The following is a 17,511-nucleotide window of genomic DNA, read 5'->3' on the forward strand; positions in this document are numbered from 1 at the left end:
CACAAATTAAATCAGAGTCAACAATGTAACACTGTTGCAAAACTAACATTCTGGGATGGATTAGCAGGAGTGTTGTAAGCAAGACACGAGAAGTAATTCTTCCACTCTGCTCCGTGCTGATAAGGCCTAAGCTGGAGTATTATGCCCAGTTCTGGGCACTATGTTTCAGGAAAGTTGAGGATAAATTGGAGAAAGTCCAGATGGAGAGCAACAAGTTGCAGTGGGGGCAACCAAGCAACTAATTTAGCCCATTCACTCGGTGTGTTGAAAATGCATCAGTAATGCAGTTGGGTTTTCCCAGTATTCCTTTTAATTGTGATTGGCATCTTTAGGAGAAGGGCAAAGGAGAGCAGAGGGGGAAGGTGGGTAGGGAGGGGCGAGTGAGGGGTGCTTAGTGAAAACTGGAGGGCTGCTCACGGGGAGGAGGAGAAGGAATTGTCGCTCAGACAGTGACATTTTGAGATAGGAGTCTGGGGATAGGATTTTCACAAGTGCTCTGTGCTGGCCAACTCTGTTCCCATTGAAGGCAATGAGGGTTTTCCCTCTGGGTTCACTAGCACTGAGTTAAGCCTAGTCTGAATGCATCTGAAGATCCCACCATATATCTGTATCTTGGGGTTCTGGGAACATCATAAAGCCCTTGTGCTTCACCTCCCCAAGACTAAGTGTTAACCCCCTTTTGCTCCCCTCACACAAACCTTTACACGTGAAGCCGGTTTTCCATGTGTGCATTGCTTGTATGGTCTGAACAAGCGCCTTGCCCCCTGTACTACTGATCAGGGAGTCTCCAGGCGCGACATGGAGCCATTCCAAAACAGCCTGGGAAGCAAGGTCACAGCCCTGGGTGCAGGTAGCATGGAAAACGCACGTACCTATTAGAGGGACAGAATCCGAGGTGGCAGGCATGATCTCCGCCACAAGCAGCATGAACACTGTCAGAGACAGCAGGACAGTGATGCCTGGATGGAAAAGAAAGGATAAGTGTGACTTTTGCTGAACTGGTGTGGCCATTCCACTAACATCTTGGCCATGAAATAAAACCCTGTCCTGGTCACTAGCTAAGCAAGCCCATGGCTTCATCTCCGCTTCCTCGTCTCCAAGAGAAGAGCTTCTGCTAGGAAAGATGCATCCTCCAGTGCATCTTCATCTACTCTCTGTTCCCCTTCTCCCCAGTTTCCCTATTTGCTTTGGCTGCCAATAACCCTTGACCCAGAGCTCTCTCCCTCCTGCGCTGCAAAGCTGCTGAACACAATCGCTGCAACCTTGCCTGTGTACCTTGTGGCCTTGACTCTTCCGCTCTGAACTCCACCATTTCCTCTTGCCCTGCCTACTCTAGCTCTTTTACTCTGGCCTCCTCAAATCCCAGCTCTCCACCGTGCAGGTAACTATGCTTCCTAGCTTCTCACCAGTACACCCCAGGGAGACAAATTCAGACTCCCTCCTCCAACAAACTGCAGGTCTCAAACTGGTCTCAGAGTTCCACCTGGTCTGTCATTGCCCCTGGACTCATCGTGTTTCATAGATGAGACTGGATTTTAAGGCCAGAAGAATCCATTAGGAGCACCTAGTGTGAGCTCCTGCAAAACGCAGGCCAGAAAAAGTCCATTTACTAACTACAGGTGGGATTCTGAACAGCACTCTGCGGTGGCCCATCTCTGCTCCCATTAACGTCAATGGGTTTTGACCATGGATGTCAATGGTGGCGGAGAATGCTGAGCACTTTTGAAACTCCCACCCTAATCTGGATTCTGACCCCTTACTCATATTGTCCTATTGTCCCTCCATGAACAACCCCCAAGACCAGTGGGTCTCCTTGTAGAGTGAGGCACTACTCACCATGAGCAAAGTATCACAGTTGGGTCCTTAGAGCTCTGGAACTTTGTTCAAATACTCCTTTAACCTCCCCTAGACAGACCCAGATGTCCCAATCTTTGTTTCCTAGCTTGGTGGCTCAGTCCCTTTTAACCTTGTGTAATCACGGTTCATCTCAGGAAGCCTTTGTTGCTTTCAACCTCTCCATGCATGTGCCCAGGCCTACCCCCTGAGACCTGCTTTCTCTGTCCTTGTGACTTGGCTATGAACTCCAGGTTTCAGAAGAAAAAGACGATTGCCCTAACCCACTGTTCCACCTAGTCCAATGGAGATGTCTAACTCTATCATAGAATCATAGAATATCAGGGTTGGAAGGGACCCCAGAAGGTCATCTAGTCCAACCCCCTGCTCAAAGCAGGACCAATTCCCAGTTAAATCATCCCAGCCAGGGCTTTGTCAAGCCTGACCTTAAAAACCTCTAAGGAAGGAGATTCTACCACCTCCCTAGGTAACGCATTCCAGTGTTTCACCACCCTCTTAGTGAAAAAGTTTTTCCTAATATCCAATCTAAACCTCCCCCACTGCAACTATCCTGCAGAACTGGTAAATTGCATTCATTTTTCAAAGCATGGACCAAGAGAATAATCCAAATCAAGGCCAGCCACTTATTAATACCTAGTATCAGCAGGAAGCTATATCACCACCTTGCTCAGATCAATACAAATGTCTGAGCTTACATAGTGGTGAATCAATAGGGCTACCTGCGGTAAGTGGGCTCCCACCATGGGAAATCCCTACTAGCCAAGGGCTATAGCAGGCTGAGCTTTTTACCCTCCCTTTTATGCCAAACTTTTAGGAAGAGCTAAGGAATTAATTTTCCTTACCTAAAGAGATCTTCTCTCCCGAGTCAGCAGGCAATAGGAAAACAAGCAATGCCAAGCCAGATATAAGGACACAGGGAATCAGTAAGTTCAAGCCATAGTAGAGGGTGCGCCGGCGCATGGTTACAGTGTATGTCACATCTGGATACGGTTCTTTACAGCACTCGTAGTACAGCTCATTCCTCTTCCCTGGGACACCTGCGCAGAAGGAAATCAGAGGTGGAAAGAGCTGCAGTTGGCTTGATATCTGGAGCTGTGTAGCACTCAACTCTGAGTCAGCACTTTATGCCTCTGAGCATTGGACCCAACGTTCAGAGGCATTCTGTTTAGATCATTGTTAGTACATGCACTACTGTAACGCCTAGTGGCCTTAGAGAGATGGGCCCCCTTGTGCTAGAAGCTGTACGTATAGTAAGAGACAGCCCCTGCCCCAAAGAGCTTACAGTCTAAATAGACAAAGGGTGGGATGGGGAAAGAGGTGAAGTGACTTGCCCAGGGTCACACAAAAGGTCAGGGGCAGAGTCAAGAATAGAACCTGCGAGCTCGACTCCCATCACTAGGCCACGCTGTCTCTCAAAGAGCCACTTTCCCATTAGTGGAACTAGTTCAATCGTGTAACCCTCTAGGTTGCCAGCTGCCCAAACCCTCAAACTGGACGTTCAAATCTCAACAGGCATCTTTATTTTGTTAAAGGAATTTATTAGAATGGGGTTTGCACTCTGTGTGTGTGCATGCGTGAGAGAGAGAGACAGACATTAAAAACATAGGTATCTTCTGTGCTGTGTAGCTATTAAAGATCCCATGACTCTTTGGTTTGCTCTAAGGTTCTTGGTCAAAACTTCCCTTCTTTCACTGCTGTGCAGTCCTAAACCACTCTGAGATTAAAGGAGCTATAGAAATATAAAAAGATTGTTTCCCTCTTACTTTGTTCACTGTATATATGTAGTGATTGCAGGATTTAGAAATACAATAATTATTCCGAGCTGGCATACTGGTTGCCAATTTTTATTTTTTGAAACAATATAACTGTAACAGGGCATAGCAGGCCCCCCCGCACAGTCTAGCCTCTGCACCGAAAATCATGGAAACCTTCTGGCTCAGCAGTCATCGGTGTTGTTTATTTACACAGTGCAATCCCACCACCTTTCCACCGTGTAGAGCATGGGGGTTTCACTCGGAAGGGCTTCCCAGCCGCTACAGCCAGGAGAGACGAACTTCCGCTCTCTGGCTTCCCCCTTTCCATCTGCCCCTCTTGGCTTCCTTCCTCTGAGGCTTTTATGCAGCCCCAAGCTAATTAGGCTGTCAGCTGTCTCCCCTTTGTCAATCAGGTACAGGTGTCTCTAGCCAGCTCCAATTTACCACCCTTAATTGGAGCTGGAGTGACAGAGGGCTGGTTTAGCAGTCCCTGCCCAGCACCCTGTCAGAATAACTCATTAATGGAGAAAAATATTGCAGCTGAATTAAAGCAGACTCATCCTTTGTATATTCAGCCAGTTTTTCACAGTTGAATTCTCTTCAGCAAGAAGAACCGAATGTGAGACAGATGGTAGTTTTTGCCGTTGAGGTCATAACTCATTGTCTTTTATAAGTTCCTTTCCCCCAGCATTGGCAAAACTCAAGCGATCCAGCTGAAATTTCTTCTGTGCAACCCTGACAGATGGGGGATATTTTAGGAAGGTTTGGTAGCGCTCAGACAGGCATTCAGATATGGCAGTGTGGAAGATCAGAGCTGGAAAACTGTCTGCACACTTTCTGAAAATTCATCTGGAAAACAGCTTGGCTTAGGAACCCAATGAGAAGTTGGATGAGCTATTACCAGCAGGAGAGTGAGTTTGTGTGTGTGTGGGGGTGGGGGGGATGTGAGAAAACCTGGATTTGTGCAGGAAATAGCCCAACTTGATTGTCATGCACATTGTGTAAAGAGTTGTCACTTTGGATGGGCTATCACCAGCAGGAGAGTGAATTTGTGGGGGGGGGGGGGGGTGGAGGGTGAGAAAACCTGGATTTGTGCTGGAAATGGCCCACCTGATGATCACTTTAGATAAGCTATTACCAGCAGGACAGTGGGGTGGGAGGAGGTATTGGTTCATATTCTCTGTGTATATATAAAGTCTGCTGCAGTTTCCACGATATGCATCTGATGAAGTGAGCTGTAGCTCACGAAAGCTTATGCTCTAATAAATTGGTTAGTCTCTAAGGTGCCACAAGTACTCCTTTTCTTTTTGCCAATGAGAAGTGGTGGCTTTGTTTTTTGGAAAGGTGGCATGGTTAATTTTAATGTAACCTGATCTGGTCTGTGTGAAACTGAGAGCACCATGAGATTTCACGCACACTCTGTACCATCTTTGAAGTCTGATCCACATATTAGCATGCCAATACACCCCCACAAGTGCTCTCATTGTAATTTGCGAGGCCTTAATGTGTCACATATGTGGAAGGCCATACAGCCCACTTATTAAAATGATAATGGCCACAATTTCAGAAGGGTGTGTGGGGATTCTCCATTGTTCCCAATGGGACCTGCTGGCCCCCTTTTGAAAATGGGACCTATAATATGCACTGAAATGTCACAGTGACTCTTGTAAAAGAGAACTAAAAATTTCAAGGCGATTCTCAGACACACCCATTTTGTGACACCGCAGCTAAGGATGTACAGACACGTAAGTTGAAGGGAAGATGGAGAGAGCCTTAGTTAATGTGTCTGTTTTGGTTTTAGAAAACAGACTTCAGAAAGTCAGGCAATTCAAAGGGTTTGTTTTTAATTAAGGAAAACTGGAAAAGTCAAAGGATGAAAATGCAGAGTTAAGGTAACCCAGGCCACATCAACATCACCTCCATGGCCGTGTTTTCAGTACCTTGGAGATGGGAACGTAAAGTTCCTGCTTCTTCCAACCCCTCCGTAGCCTTCTCTCTCTTTTTTTTTTTTTCTTTTTATCTCTCTTCTCACCGTCTATTAATAAGAAGCCTGCTTAGCTGGCCAGGGAATCTAACCTTGCAACATTTTGCTGTGAAAAGCTCCAAGCAGTCCTGAGCATCTCAGCCTTGGTAAGAGGAGACTTAACCACAGGCTGGATGCAGGACAATTAGAGTAACCTAGTCACTAACTGTGTCATGGGCTGTAGATTGTGCCTCTGATTTTCTAGCAACTGAACTGCAAATGTGACCGATGCTGCCATGTCCTAGCATTTGCTTTTCTTCCTCTCTTTCCCCTGTTCTGTGTTTGTCTGGTTTGGTCATAAGAAGAACCCAGGTCAGACTTTTGACAGAACTAGAAATATGCCAGGTTTAACTTGGTGGCTTGCCCATGGGCTGGGGAGCCTGGGGGCTAAGCCAATTCGGATTATGAGCTGAGCCTCACCTCACTAGATGACCTTCTGGGGTCCCTTCCAACCCTGATATTCTATGATTCTATGAGAGGAGTTAGGTGATTTCCAGTCTGAAAAATAGCAGGAAGCTGCAGGCGAGGGGTGTTTTGGAGACTAGCTGAGACTATTAGAGACAGGAAACTGGGGGAAAGAGGAGACTGTGGAGCTGGGGCTGGTGGAAGGGGAACTCTGAGGAGCAAGTTTGGCTCCTGTAGCACCTTAGCCAGGGAAAGCCTGCAAGGGAGAATTAAAGAAGGGAGTTCTTAAAGGGGCTTGGATGAAGGAGAAACAAAGGTGTGACTGCCACATAGAATCATAGAATATCAGGGTTGGAAGGGACCCCAGAAGGTCATCTAGTCCAACCCCCTGCTCAAAGCAGGACCAATTCCCAGTTAAATCATCCCAGCCAGGGCTTTGTCAAGCCTGACCTTAAAAACCTCTAAGGAAGGAGATTCTACCACCTCCCTAGGTAACGCATTCCAGTGTTTCACATAGACCACCCTAGCTCCAAGGGAGTGCTGGGGGGCAGGGAACGGAAATGGGTATCTACAGTTAGCCTTCCCCAGCCTTAGTGACTGTGATGTCTGGAGACACTGTGGCAGGCTGGCTTTCGATAGTTGTCCATCACACCCAGTGTGCAGAAGACTGTTTACAGCCTGATCCTGCAGCTGACCATGTCCACAGTGGCAGCACAGACACAGCACCCATCACCGTTTTCTCCTCTGGTTGTATCTTCTGGATCGTCTCTTCCTTCACTGTTCACTGTTTTGCTTTGGTGCTTAAGGGTCAACAAGTCTGACCCACCATAATGTGTAGCTTCAGTGTGTCAGGCTGACACAGAGAAGGGGCTTCTTTAGAAGAGAAGGCCATGGTAGTGTTAGGCAGGCTGCTTATCTAACCCCATTATTACATTGGCCACCGTCGGAGTGATGTGAGAGCTGACGCAATTCCATCCTGGCCTGCAGGAACAAGCACAGGCAACTCAAAGACCAAATATGTTCCTCAGTGATGCTTGTTGAAGGCAGGATTTCAAGCCAGAAATAACCAAACGGGGCACTCTTCTGAACTGATAAACCTGTAGAGGAGTATTTGAAAACCAGTGCAGCGCTGAGTGAGACAGACCTTCGGGGTTTTCCCCTCCCCATGGAGTCCTTTACCCTTCCTGAAAATAGAATCCTGATGGTTCCCATTAGTTTCTCAGGTACCCTGCCTTAAGACTTCACATTGCAGCTGCCAGCCTCCGGGGAAGGGCCACATGAAACCAAGCTTACAATGTAACAAGCTAAGCAAGTTCTATATGTGGCCCACCCACCCCTTGATGCAGACAGAGCAACACAAAATGGATGCGGGTTATATACAAACTTTTTCTGAGCTGCTCCCTGAAATGCCTGGTAGAAACTCTGTAAAGTAGCTGAGGACTTTCCTCCCCTGGGATTGAACTTGACATATCTACTGGGCATAAAGCTAATACACCTTAGAGATGAAAGAGCTTGATTCTGATCTCACTTAGCCTGGTTTTATACTGGCATTACTCTGACCTCAGTAGCTTTGCTCCTCATTTACACCTGTATAAGTGAGATCAAATCAGGTCTGAAGAGGCTGGGTCTAAGAACAGAATCTGTGAGAAGAATCCGCTTTTTAAAAGTACAGTTTTCTTCTGGAACGGTAGAAAGAATGGAAATGCAGTGACCTGGTGTAGCGGAGGGGAGGCTACTGACTAGATCGAATTGAGACTTTGCTGTTCTGTGCCATGTCTACACTGATGGCACTATAGCTACTACAGCATCACAGCTGTGCTTCTCTAACCCCATAGTGTAGACGCACACTACCATGACGGAAGGGTGTTTCCTGTTGCTGTAGGAACTCCACCTCCCCAGGTGAGGGTAGCTAGGTGAACAGAAACATTCTTCTGTTGACATAGCTGCGTCTACACTGGGGGTTAGGTTGGTGTAGCCAGGGCCCTCAGGGGTGTGGAATTTTCAGACCCATGAGTGCTGTAGGGATGTCGACCAAGTTTGAAGTGTAGACCAGGCCCTGAGTATATGGTTTTGGGGTTTTGGTTTTGGGGTTTTGCAAGAGTTCCTTCTGAATTTTGCTGAGATCAGACTTTCTAACCTAATCACCTTTAGGCTAAATAAGTTGCAGAAGCGTGATTCGAAGTTCACTATGCGCGTAGAAGACACAGAGATCCAAATTCTGTGCTGACCCCCTGCACCTATTGTTGTCAGTAGAATTTCATAGGTTATCAGACCCCACAGCAATATACCCACAGGCTCCCTAATGTAGCTTTAGTTAACTTGGCAGGACAAGGAAGAAAACACTTGAAACATTGTCTGCAGTCCAATTGTGAGATTTCTACTGCTTTTCAAATAGGAGCTTTTAATACCTGTACTTCAAATGTCCAGATAAGAGCCGTCATTTCCATGTATTCATTTTGCCTTAAAGTTTCAACTCATTTAGATTTCTAAGCGAGCCAACTTACCCACTAAATCCCATTCTCCATTCGATATGTAATTGGAAATATCTGCTTCAAGCATCTGCAGATCAAGCAGCCAGCCATTGTGGGTCCATGAACCAAATTTCAGATGGCATTTTTGCACATCAAAAGGGAACCAGCGGACGTCAATGTAACACGTGCTCTTCAGAATGCCTGAGAATAGAAGTTAGAGGGGGAAACAGTCATCTGAGGTCTGAAGGGCAAATGCAAAATGAAATGACATTGTGCTGAGATCCCGTGGAATTGTCAGGCCTCTCCCTACGATTAGATTCAAGCCATCTGAGCAGACTCCGATTAGAGTTCCTAATTCAACTGTTCCACTAACATCACTTACGATTTCCTGAGCCAAATTACTTTCCTTTTTCAGTTACGTTCTTGGGAGACCCGTCTGATGAAGTGTTTCAAAAGAAATAGGGGCCAAATTCTCTCCAGATGTAAATGGGTGTGTTGAGTTCAGTGACACTGCGCCTACATACACCAGCACAGAAACCAGCTATTGGGCTAGCAACAAACATACAAATTCCTGACCTTTCACCCCTTGGTTTTCTTTCCCATGCTTATTCTCCTTGGGCCATATCTCCAGGTCTTCCCTCATGTATTTCCTCTAGGGCTAGGTCTGCACTATATCTGGTGCAAGCCTCCCACCCTGGGTCATGCAGTGCACTGAAAAATTGCGGTGGGTGAGACTGGGGCGCTCAGGCCTGGGGTGGGGTTGGATGCGGGGGGTCAGACTGGCAGCCCAAGTTGCTGTGTCAGAGCATTGTCTATGCAGCTATTTTTAGTGCACTAATGCGCGTCCCATGTACGCTAGTTTGTGAACCCAGGCTAGGGGACTCACTCCCAGATGCAGTGTGGAGATGTCCGAGGAAGCCTGCTGGGCAATCCTACCCTGTTCTGCCAATCTGTGCCTGTCCACACAATGGCCGTTAATGGCACAATGGCAGTTAAGCTGACCGCATCCCATGTGTCTCTGCTCTGGGACTGAGAACCATTACATGTCAGTTGGCTGCGGAGAAGTTCCTCTTCCCAGTGGTCAGGGCACCAGCCTGGGACTCCACCAATCGGGGTTCACGTCTTTGCTCTACCACAGACTTCCTGTGTGATGTTGGGCAAGTCACTTTGTCTCTTTGTGCTTCAGTTCCTCATCTCTAAAACAAGGATAACAGCACTGCCCTGCCTCACAGGGGGCAGTGAGGATAAGCCCACTAATGGCTGTGAGGCACTCAGATGCCACAGGAATGGTGCCGTAGAAGTGACATAAGCAGATAGGCCGAGATTCACAAAGAGACTTAGATGCTTGACGGCCACTTTAAGCACCTAAATCCCAGAATTGGACCCTGGTGAGATTCATACAACCCCTGCTCAGCTGCTGCAGAACCCGATAGTCCCGTAAACTCGTTGCCACCCAAGTTTTTTCGTAAAAGTTCCTTAGGTGCCTGTGTTTCTGCTTCTTGGCATGTGCAGAGTTGCCTCACTCCAGGGGTCTGAATGGCTAAGCCCCAGAGCGATGTGTGAACTTGGGGAAGAGAGGTGTTCCTCTGTGTCACTTGCCCGCCGGCCTGATCTGGTAAGCACGCGCAGACCTCACCTACCGTATCAGGCCCTACATAAGACCTCACACGCAACCCCCGGAAGGGAGAGGCACTTCCTCACAACTTTTAGCCCTTGGTTAGGGGATGGGAGAGACCTGGTTCAAGTCCCCACTCCCCTGATGGGGGAGATGGGATCTGGAGAGGGCTCTGAGGAGAATGCCCTAACTACCGGGCGATGGGAGGTTCTGATGGGGGAGTGCCCTCACTCTCTCTCCTGTGGAAGCTGTTCCACTGTGGGTAATCGGTGGAGTGGCAGGATGGGGGGCCCTGACTGGTCTCCCCAGTCTTTGGTGAGTGCTCTGCGCACCAGACGACAGAGTAATTCTTAGAGTTGCTTGTGCTGTCTCTTTCTCACCCTGCAACTCTCATTATTTCTCCACAGTGGAACCGCTCTGATAGGGGAGACCGAGGGAATAGCCTAGTAGCTGCAGCACTCCCCTGAGAGGGACAGATCCCAGTTCAGATCCCGCCTTGTCATGTGGCAGATGGAGGACTTGAGGTCTCTCACATCCCAGGTGAGTGCTCTAACCATTGGGCTAAAAATTATGAGGGAGGTCCTGTGTCTTCTCCGTTCTCCTTCCCACGCCGGCGTCTTTAAAAAATGGCAGAGATGCCTAATGCTAACAGAGGCTTTTCAGCTGAGAATCCCAAGCAGAGGGAGGCGTCTCTCTGCAGCCCAGATGTAGGTGCCTATCTCTCTGAGAGGGATGGGGCTAAGTACTTACCCCTCACCTTAGTATCTCCCATGGTCTAGCTTTTGCAGGGAGCTGCCTAAGGTGCTGGCTTTTGTGAATCCCATTCTAAGGCACCTAGCTCTGTCCCGTTGTACTGGAGGCTTGACCGCCTCACCCAGGCTTTGTGAATCCCAGTGGTTTTCTAGACGCCTAAGTTACTTTGTGAATCTTGCCCCTAGAGCAGTGGTTCTCAACTCCTTTATCGTTATGGGCTGTGTGCTAACTGGGCCGCATGCGGGCCGCAGGTTGAGAACTGCTGGTATAAGCTGTAGCAGCATCACTGTACCATGCATTTTTACTTGTGTACAGAACAGTTAATAAATATAAATTCATCATCTGAGTCACAACAACCTTAAAGGTTTTAAAAACAAATAGATTTCAGAAAAAAAGCTACAGGATTAAAATGTTTAGCCCTTGAAATCTTGGCCTCTTAGTGCTAATTCCATCTAAAATGTCATTCATTATATGACCTAATATGTTGCAGTATGAAAAGCTGGCCAGATCATTAAAAGGTTCAGCATTGTATGATGCTGAACTTTTTTGTCACAGATGCTGAGCACTTATCAATATCTGGCCTGTATTTAGGGGCCTAAAATAGAAGCTGAATTCTTTTTGAAAGTCTGTCGCACAGCATACAGCGCACAAAGCTTCTCATCCAGATCTGCTTTTAAACTGATACAATTAATTCTCTAAATAGGAGAATTGACTGACGCTATTAAAGTAAATTGATTTAAACCAACAAACAAAATCAGTCTCTTACCTGGAGGAATGTACTGACAAGATCCAGAATAATTCACCAACACGTTCGTGTGAAACGTGGCATCGAATCTTTCATCCGCACTAAAGCATAACACAAAAAACCCCCACAGGCACTTGAATTCAAAATGTGGTGAACAGTAAGGTAACGATCATTAATTTCTGAATAGCGGGTGTATGGATTAGGGTCAGGAGGGTAAACTTTGTAAAATATCATTAGTTGGAACGTCTAGCTCACGCCAAACTGAGCTTGGATCTTCTTTCAAGATTTAGATCAGTTGGATAAAGCATCTCTCAACCAGCTGGCTGGACCCTCACATGGCCCCAGTCACTGAGGGAGAGCTGCTGCAAGGAGTTCCGCTCCCATTTAGGCAACTAAGTGAAATGGCCTGATTTTCAGAAGAGCTCAGTGCCTTTGATGCCAAGGCTGTGACAACGGGAGACGATGATAACCTTTGTAACCTCTGGCCCAGTGGCACCTTACTCAAGGTGGAGGTACTAGGTGCTAGCATAGCAGTTGCTTGGAACTGCAGCTGCTCTTCAAAGAGAGCAAGAAGTCATAGGCCAGGGGTGAAATGGCTGGAGAAGGAAGGGAACTGTCGGGGGCTCAGATGGCATAGTGGCAAGCCTGGCGGGTCTTTGTGGGTGATCAGTGAGCAATCAGGGATCTGGATTGTAAGCTCTTAGGGGCTTTCTTTTTGTTCTGTGTTTGTACAGCACCTAGTGCAGTGGGGTCCTGGTCAATGGCTGGGGCTCATAGGTGCTACACAGATACCAATAGTAATAATCGGCACAACATTGTGTGCAGACCTTGTGGGTTAGAACTCTATAATTTCAGGAGTTAGTTGAGGTTTGGGGAAGCTTCCAGACTGCTTGATACTTATCCAAACTGAATCAAACAATCTAGCCCTTCGGATCTTGATATTTTATACAACTTGCATTCAAAACAGCTATTGCAGATTTCAGAGTAACAGCCGTGTTAGTCTGTATTCGCAAAAAGAAAAGGAGGACTTGTGGCACCTTAGAGACTAACCAATTTATTAGAGCATGAGCTTTCGTGAGCTACAGCTCACTTCCTCAGATGCATATCGTGGAAACTGCAGTTTCCACGATATGCATCTGAGGAAGTGAGCTGTAGCTCACGAAAGCTCATGCTCTAATAAATTGGTTAGCTATTGCAGACTTTTCCGTGCTGGCATCGTCCTGCACTCCCTTTGAACTGAAGGGCACTTCATAATTATTTTACAGTCTTAGGGCCCGATTCAACTCCCAGTGAAGCTAATAGGACTATTTCTATTGAGTTTCATGGGCTTTCTCGGTCCCTATACGTAGTCTTTTAGCTATATGGAATTGTGATATTTTTACGTGCGAACATCATCTAATTTTCCATAAGGCTGTACCAGAAGACTACGAAAGCACAAACAACAAATGAAACCAGGATAATTATTTACATTAGCACAAGATAGGTAATCATAACTTAATCTTTCATTATAAAGACCATGGCCAAGGGCCTCAAGCCATTTCTATTTTACGAGCATCGTTAAGATAACTCTGTGCTTCCATCTAGACTTTTCACTGTACTGCAGCACTTGTCTGGGTTTGTTTCCATTGTTTGGAGGCCATAAACCTGATCCTCAGCTGGCGTAATCTCCGTTTGAAGTCAATGGAGCTAGGCTGATTTACACCAATGGAGGAATTGACTCAGTGTTTGTCTCAGTTCTTATAAACCTTCCGTACCTGTTATACAGAAGAATGTCTGGTACCCATATCTGGTCAGAGGGAAATCGTAAGTTCTGGACTCCTGGGTATGCATACTGATCCCAAGACAAGTAAACGTCAATCCAGTACTGTAGGAAAATATAGACACAAATGTTATTTATCATTTCTACAATGTAGGATCATAGGGGAAAGGAATATCTTCCTGTATGCCTGGCACATTTGGGTGCTCTGGAAATATAATGAATATTAGCAACAGCAATGATAACATAATAATTACTGTTTTAGGGTTAATAACAAGTGACAACAATGAAAAAGACAGGTGTATGCACTGAGGAGCTCACAGTGTAATGACTTAACATTTGGACTATTACATTTTAACATGTTTGTTGTTTAGAAAAATCTCTAAGGAAATATTTATTTCCTGTGTTACATCAGTGGATGCCCACTTATACCAGCTGAGGGCCTGGCCTGGAAAGCATACAATTGCACTCTGTATTCCAAAATGATTGTTTGATCTTTTCCCCTCTCCCACCCAAAATACCAGATTTGAATTTTTGCTGAACTTTGGGATCAATACAAATTCTTTATTGAAGACTACAGAGTGTCTAGGTTCTCCTGTCCAAAGTCTATGCACACAAGAGGGTATGAAAATGATAACATGGCAGCAGTATAAAAGTATAGGCTGGAATTGTTTAGGTTATTCTTCTTTTATAACCAAGATCACTCAGACTATAAACTACCATGTAGTTAGGGGACAAGCAGAAGGATCATTTGCTCCATTCAGATAATATATTTGGTTTCTAATGTAACATTAGAGTTAGTTCAATCATTCATCTCTCCTGTGATCTCTTAGCTTGAAGAGGCAGCGCCAATGAATCAGAAGCTCAGCTTTATGTTGCATAAGAATAAATGATCCCTCATACCATACGGCAATGCTTAATCCTACGCTGGAACATTCATTCATGAGTAATAGTGCACAGGGACAACAACTCTGAGCTTTCCTTGTACGCATTTCATTGCGGATCAGACTTACTTAAGAATTAAGGGATTTAAAAAAAAAATGGGAGAGAAGGAGATTTCCAAAAGTGCCTAAGTGGTTTCGGAGTCTGCCCCATTGATTTGCAATGGGCCTATTCTTTTAAGTTCCTTAGGCACTCTTGGAAATTTCCCCTGGGTCCTACAGTCAGGCCTTTAAGTCCATATTTAGACACTATCTGGAATTCTCAAAGGAGTTTAAGAAAGGAAGATGTGCAGCTTCATTAGGATTTGAGGCACCTTTGGAAATCCCAGTCATTGACTTCAGTGGAAACTGCAGGATGCCCACATCTTTGAAAACCAGCCCTCCAATTTCAATGACATGTTTAGATCCTCATTTATTAACATCTGTGCCTTAAGGCTCATTGGACCAACTCCACTGAGCTCATCAGAGTTACAACAGGAATTAATATGGCCGATCATTTCATTTTCAGATCTGAAAGGAAGTGATAACTGGGATTTTCAGAGGACCCAGCTCCCACTGAAAGCCGATCAGAGTCAGACACCTGTGTGCTTCTTTGGAAATCCTGCCCCATTCCCCCTTCAGCAATATTTCCAAGAGCTCAATTTGCTTGAGTCCCAGTATAGAGGATGACAGACAGTTCTTCTGCCAAAGGATCATATTCAGTAAGTTCCTGTTACAACAATTTCTGTTCAGTGCTGATGCAAAGTTACTCACCATCTGTAGCCAAGCATTCGTTATCAGCACCTGGTTCTTCTCATCCTTCAAAAAGAGAGAAGAAAACCTAATTAGCCCAAGAAAATATTGGGGGTTTTTTCCCGACAAAATCAAACCCAAACCCAACTCGCAGGGTAAATGAATGCAAATATTACAGTCACAAATTATGGACTCAGTGCTGGAGTCATTGGGTGAAATCTCTGACCTGTGTGGTGATGAAGATCAGACCAAATGATTGTAATAGTTCCTTCTGGCCTTAAAAACAAATTTTTAAAATTCCACACTCATTATAATTCATCAGCAATGAAAATAATTTGCCATGGCCATTATTTACTTGAAGACATTTATTCTCTACAAAAGCTATCAGAGATTTTCATTTTAATTAGATGGCTGTGACTACAGAACTCTGTGACATACAGGAACTGGAGAGGATTAACGCTGTCATTATTGTTGCTACAGACTAATCGAATACTGGTCTTGAGCAGAAGTGAGGGCACGTCAGCAAACTGTGAAAATGATGTTTATCGAGAGGACGCTATGCAGAACAGATGTGGTGCTCTGTGTATCTAAACACAACTCTAAGCAGGCTGCAGATCACACTGGAATCCAATTCTCTATCCATAATAACAATACGTAGTGCTTTTCAGCTATAGATCTCAAAATGCCTTGCAAAAGAGATAAGTGCCATGACCCCATTTTACAGATGGTGAGACTTAGGCACGGAGAGGTCAAGCGGATTGCCCAGCAGGCCAAGAACATGGCTGCACAACTACCAATGTATGGGTTCATATCATAGAGAGGAACATAGCACCTCGTTCGCATGGGGGTGACATGCAAGCCCATACCCCCTCAGACACACCCATACTTTTCCCCACTTTAGCTTTGCATATAAGGAGGCAAGGGCCCCGTTGGTTTCAGACTTAACGCTCCCAGGGCTTAAGCATAGCTGTGGCCATGCACAGCCTCTGCTGGCACTTGTGCAGGCATGTGACATCTTTTCAAACTCCACTGTGGACTGCACAGAGTTTGCAAGATCAAGGAGTGGCTGCTAAGGGGCTACATTGTCACTTAGTGCCTCTCCCTATGCAAGGGGCAGTGGGTAGCTGGGATGCTCCAAAAGCAGTGCAGGGAAGGGTTGGGACTCATCCCTATGCTCTAGGCCGTAGCAGAACCAGGTGACTCCCCACTATGCCTTAGCTCAGCTCTGCTGGCCATGCACTGAGGGAGGGTGTGGCAGATCCACGGCCCCATCCATTTCTCATCATTCTCAGCCAACCAGCACAGGATGGAGACCTGTAGAACCTGCTTGTCCCCCTGCCACCTGCACAGGAACTGGGAATGTGGGCAGCATGCTTTCTATTTCCCTGTGCTGGTGGGCTGGGCAAATGATCATTTTGACCTAAAAACTCCCCTTCTTTTGTACTAGGAATGAATCTGTTTTGTTGTGTGCCCTTTGTGCTCATTCGTTGTTAGCACAGGAGAAGCAGTAAGCACAAAGCTAGCCGAGAGAACAGACAGATTAGCTACATTGCAATGGAGATGGAGAGAGTCATGGGCCTGAGATGACTGCATTTCAGTAAGTGGTGTTGAACAAAGCTACTGTGGAATAGCATGGTAAATCTTGTGAGCTATAGCACATTGGACTTGGACTGCAATGATCAAAGAGACACAGGACCCAGCACAAAACCCATCAGGCTTGTAAGATCTGGGGACAAACAGGCCATGATAGCTAACACTTTGAATGGAAATATATGAATAATTCCCAGACGCAACTTCATTAAGACAAAGAGTGACATTTTGGCTCCATTGAATTTGGTGGGGCCAGGATTTCACTCTGTCGATTTAAGTTCTTTTGCAGACATTAATGACAGAGATAAGATGCCAGATTTTCAAAAGAGTTCAGCTCCCACTTAGGTGCCTAAATGAAATGTCTGATTTTTAAAAATTCTCAGCACCCAGCAGCTCCAGGCTAGGCAGATGCTTCAGCTGCATTCTCCTCGTGTGGAGCCTACAAAAACCTCTGCAGGTACCATGGCTACTCTTCGTGGTCTCAGCCAGGGCAGCCGTCAAGATGAGGAGCCACAAGCCCATTGGGTCTGGGAGTCCATAGAGCAAACTGAAGAGATTGTTAGCCCTAGGGGCTCTTTCTGGTCCTGTGTAGGTTGAAAGCTCTGTAGGATCCCAGTGGGTCTCTCTCCTCTTGTAACATCCTCCCATGAATACAAGCCAGGAAGCATAAAAAGCTGCGCGATTGTACCCTGCAGTTTTTTATACAAAGACCATGGCTTCCAAATACTTAGTGAACCAGCTCCCTATGAACTCTCCTGTTTTCCCAAACTAGTTGAAAGCCTCAGCCCTCCCAGGGGCCAAAGGAACTAGTCAGCTGTGGAGTTTCTAGTCCAAGCTATTTGTTCCCCAACAAGTTCAGAAACATTTGCAAA

The 17,511-nt window shown here is 46.1% G+C and overlaps 1 protein-coding gene across 1 annotated transcript in view; it reads right to left on the minus strand.

Annotated features, from left to right (window-relative positions):
* The window catches only part of LOC140911863 (neuronal acetylcholine receptor subunit alpha-7), a 133,082-nt gene that overhangs the window by 47,936 nt on the left and 67,635 nt on the right, over positions 1-17,511 (minus strand). The window contains exons 3-8 of the mRNA XM_073345879.2: positions 15,071-15,115; positions 13,375-13,484; positions 11,642-11,721; positions 8,541-8,708; positions 2,697-2,891; positions 873-959 (exon numbers count right to left, since the gene is read on the minus strand). Coding sequence (XP_073201980.1) covers positions 873-959; positions 2,697-2,891; positions 8,541-8,708; positions 11,642-11,721; positions 13,375-13,484; positions 15,071-15,115 — 685 coding nt within the window. The remainder of the gene's footprint in view (positions 1-872; positions 960-2,696; positions 2,892-8,540; positions 8,709-11,641; positions 11,722-13,374; positions 13,485-15,070; positions 15,116-17,511) is intronic.

The sequence above is a fragment of the Lepidochelys kempii genome, chromosome 5, assembly GCF_965140285.1.
Source record: "Lepidochelys kempii isolate rLepKem1 chromosome 5, rLepKem1.hap1, whole genome shotgun sequence".
Classification (NCBI taxonomy): Eukaryota; Metazoa; Chordata; order Testudines; family Cheloniidae; genus Lepidochelys; species Lepidochelys kempii.